Genomic DNA, 3,895 nt, shown 5'->3' on the forward strand with positions numbered 1-3,895 from the left:
CATGACGAAGGGCTGTTGGTGAGAGGAGCGGTTGGGTGAGTGAGCGAGGCCCGAGGGCGGCAGCATACGTGGAGGACGTCTTGGTGGTGGTATGATGATGTGGTGTGGTGTGGAGAGGCAGTGAGGGGGCAGAGAGGGGTACGTGGAGTTATCCCCGTGCGGCATGCAGCGCAGGAAACTCGTCGGAGGGGGAGGGGGAGGGGGCGGGGGAGGGGGGGGCAGGATTGACCGCTTAGTTAGGCAAATACCGCAGGCACAGCCCCCAAAGGCCTGTGTGTAATGGCCCAATGCCCGATTTAGCTTTTGGACACCGGATCCATAGGTGGCCGCCATGGAACTTCCGTTGTTTGCGCATCTCAACGGAGCGCCAAGGTGCCGGCACAATGCGAGCCTTCATCTGCAAGCAAAGGATGAAGCAATGTAAAAATTATCACGGAGCGGACGTTGTCGACCCCAAAAGCATGCGGTAATGAACTATCGGCGCATTTCGTAATAAGCTTGCCGGCAATATTTTTTGGGCGGGGCCCCAGCGCGAAGCGCCCAGGGGGGCCCCGACCTGTAGGATTGCCCATGTCCGTGTGTGTGTGTGTGTGTGTGTGTGTGTGTGTGTGTGTGTGTGTAACGGACCAAACATAATATCTCGCCCGCCTGAAACTCGTTATAGGTACTATACAGCATTCTCTATTGCAAGGTATCTCGCATGTAGCCAACAAAAATCGTATGAGCACAAACAAGTTTGGCTGCCTCAATTGACCGAGGCCAAAGTCACATCAACGCCTCTCGCGCTAAATTTCATCTCAAAAGGTACCGCGTATCTCATATTTGAATTCTTAGATGACGGCGTATGATAACTCGAACTCCCAGGCCTTGAGTGTGTAACGGACCAAACAGAATATTTCACCCGGCTGAAACGCGTTATCGGTACTATACAGCATTCTCTATTGCAAGGTATCTCGCATGTAGCTAACAAAGACCGTATGAGCACAAACAAGTTTAGCTGCCTCCATTCACCGACCTCAAAAGCCACATCGACGCCTCTCGCGCTAAATTTCATCCCAAAAGCTGCCGCGTATCTCACAATGGAATTCTGAGATGACGGCGTATGATAACTTGAACACCCAGCTTGTGTTACCATTTGCCGGCATGGGCAATCCGACTTGCCACCAGCAGGCCAACATAATTTGCTTTCATTTCTCTATGAAATACACAAGCTCCTTGTTTGTACATTTACTTTGGCCAATGCACGGGGCCTCCGGAGACTTGCGGTGTGCCCCGATGAAGCTCGCGGCTGTGGGGCGGATTGCTGAGGCCGCTGGCGCATCGGGGATAAACATCACAGACAGCACCGAAATTCACCCAGCTTTCGTTACCATTTGCCCGCATGGGCATTCCGACTTGCGGTCTGCCGCACTGTCCATGCGGCATGCACCCGGGATGGATGCGATTCGCGTGGAGCCCGCAGGCGGTGCTGACGATTCCGCCGGTGCAAGCTTAGCTCCCACACCATCAGCACTGCTGCAACAAAGCACATCTCCCACAGCGGTGACACTACCCATCAATTGTCACACGTGCCGCGCTAGCTACCGGCCTGTACGGATGCAGGGGGGGCCCGCCCTTTTTCCGGCTTCGAGGAAGCCGACACCCGACTTGTCCACCAAGGTTGACCCACCTGCACATTAAAACCGCCCCAAGAGCAATGCTTCAGATCATTCTGGGTTGACCCGTAGTCGCTCGCAGTCTCTGGTGAAGCTCGCCGTGTGCAGTCCCAGTTGTCACAGTCTCGCGCAGCTGAGCTCGGCTTAAGTGGTATGTAGTCCGCCTTCTACATCAACACATTGTAAAGAACTTTGACAGTTTACACGACGGATCGCCTTGTCGCGCAAGCATAGGTAGGACAGGTTTTAACACAGATTCGGGTTAGGGTTTACCCAAAACCCTACAGAATCTAAGTACCAGGGTCTGATTTTTTGGATAAAGTGAGCATCTGAAAGGCTTTATGTTAAGAATGCAGGCGTACGAGCAAAGGAAAATTGGACAAACCAGGGAACTGGAACCTGTCGGGCCACCAGGGAACTGGAACTTATCGGCCATCGCGTTGCAAGCAATAGGAAATATCTTTTCTACCACAGGGCTAGAAAGTACAGCAAGGCCAGAATGCGCTAGGAAAATGGTGTAAAACCCCGTGCGTTCTTATCAGGAATTCATGCACAAGCGAGATAATTATTAAACTAGATTGTAAGAACCGAATGTAGGCATACAGAAATGTAAAGCAAAGGCGCAGGAAGGTTGACACCCGACTGTCGGATGTCACATCGTAAAGTGGCTGGAGAAGTAACCCGCGGGTATTCAATTGGAACACATGTAAACCATAATGAAGAATAGCACTGTTGTAAAGTGCTCTAAGGTACACTCAGGCTTGACACTTCGGTAGTTTGGCTAGTTGCTTTTATCTCAATACGACATCGAATCAGGATTGGCTGCGGTATGCTTATATACTGCTTGCGTCTTCATTATATATATATCTCCTTGTGTAACGATATGAGCGAGTGATGTGTTCACTGAAGGACTCTTATTTCTAACAGGTTATGAGCCCCGTGCGACGATGCAAGGTGTTTAACCTCTCCTTGAGGAAGCGCCGCGTTGATAAAGCCTTATTCCTCTCGGTCACTGCCTGCTCAAGCACGATGTACATCCCGTTCTCCTCGAACACATCGACAGCGGGATTCCGTCTATTGCTATGTGTGGGTGATCAGTGGACAGGATGACCTCTACCTCCTTATCCGGGAAGGCTCTCTTTAAGGCTTTGACCGAAAACAGGCGGTGTTGCAGGTCCGGAACTACGTGGACAGATACCGACAATTCCGTCCATCCTCGAATAGAGGTGAAGAGCGCCCTGCCCTCGCCAATCGAGCTAACCGTCCGCCCATCCGCCACCTCAAAAACAACACCCTCGCCCTCGCGCACCGGCGTCAAATCCTCAGCGTCCTCAGGCATGAAGGTCAGTTGGTCCTCAGCTCCAGTGTCAAGGAGCCATTCACCAGGTGCCAGTCTCGTTCCCCCAAGCGTGTTGATGACTCCAACTAGTCGCCGCCGTATGCCCTGGGCCTGCAGCTGCATTTGCTGTTGTTGTTGTCGTTGACACATGTAAGGCTGGGGAGGTGGTGGAGGCGGCGGCGGCGGCGGCGGCGGCGGCGGTGGCGGTGGGTAGGCCTGCTTAAGCTTCGGACACTTCGTGACCAAATGGCCCTGCTCCTTGCAGTAGAAACACTTTCGGTTGTCCTTCCTCTTATGTGGCGCCTGCCATGCGACGTTGTAAGCTCCTTTTATGGGCGACTTCTTGGTCTCCGTCTCTATCTTCTGTTCCTCGACGAGTAGTCGCATCTCCAGCTTCTCTACGTCGTCTACATCGGTTGCATTTTCTATCACCGTGCGGATCATCGCATACGCGTCAGGCAGACCTCTCAAGACGTGGCCCACTGCCTCGTCGTCCGCCAAGCTAAGATCGATTGCCGCAAACTCAAGTCGAAGCACTTGAAACCTGGCGATATAGTCGCTGACGGTCTCGTTCGCTTCCATATTGAAGTGAGTTAACCGTTGCACTAGCAGGCTCTTCGCAGCCCGCGTCTGTTGGCCATACTTCGCCGCCAAGGCAAGCCACAGGTCGTACGCCTTTGCGTGACGCGCGTACAGAGGCTTCTCCAGGACGCGGATGAATTCCTTAATGACGCCCAAAGCCCGTTGATCCTGCTCGTCAGTTACTACGTCGCGTGTAGCCTGCACAGGGCTGATCGCGTTTGCTAATCCCTTACGTTGAAGGACGCCGATGATGGTGCTCTTTTCTGCTGTGTGCGGACTTAGCGTTAGGCAAGGATGAAAGTAGACAAGGAAGATTTTA

The 3,895-nt window shown here is 52.9% G+C and overlaps 1 protein-coding gene across 1 annotated transcript in view; it reads right to left on the bottom strand.

Annotated features, from left to right (window-relative positions):
- Nucleotides 1-2,664: 2,664 nt before the first annotated feature.
- Nucleotides 2,665-3,895, bottom strand: part of VOLCADRAFT_101003 (uncharacterized protein) — a gene marked incomplete at both ends in the record, with an annotated part of 4,136 nt that continues 2,905 nt past the window's right edge. The window contains one exon of the mRNA XM_002959474.1: nt 2,665-3,150. Within this exon, the coding sequence (XP_002959520.1) occupies nt 2,665-3,150 (486 nt within the window). The remainder of the gene's footprint in view (nt 3,151-3,895) is intronic.

This window comes from Volvox carteri, assembly GCF_000143455.1.
Source record: "Volvox carteri f. nagariensis unplaced genomic scaffold VOLCAscaffold_278, whole genome shotgun sequence".
Lineage (NCBI taxonomy): Eukaryota > Viridiplantae > Chlorophyta > Chlorophyceae > Chlamydomonadales > Volvocaceae > Volvox > Volvox carteri.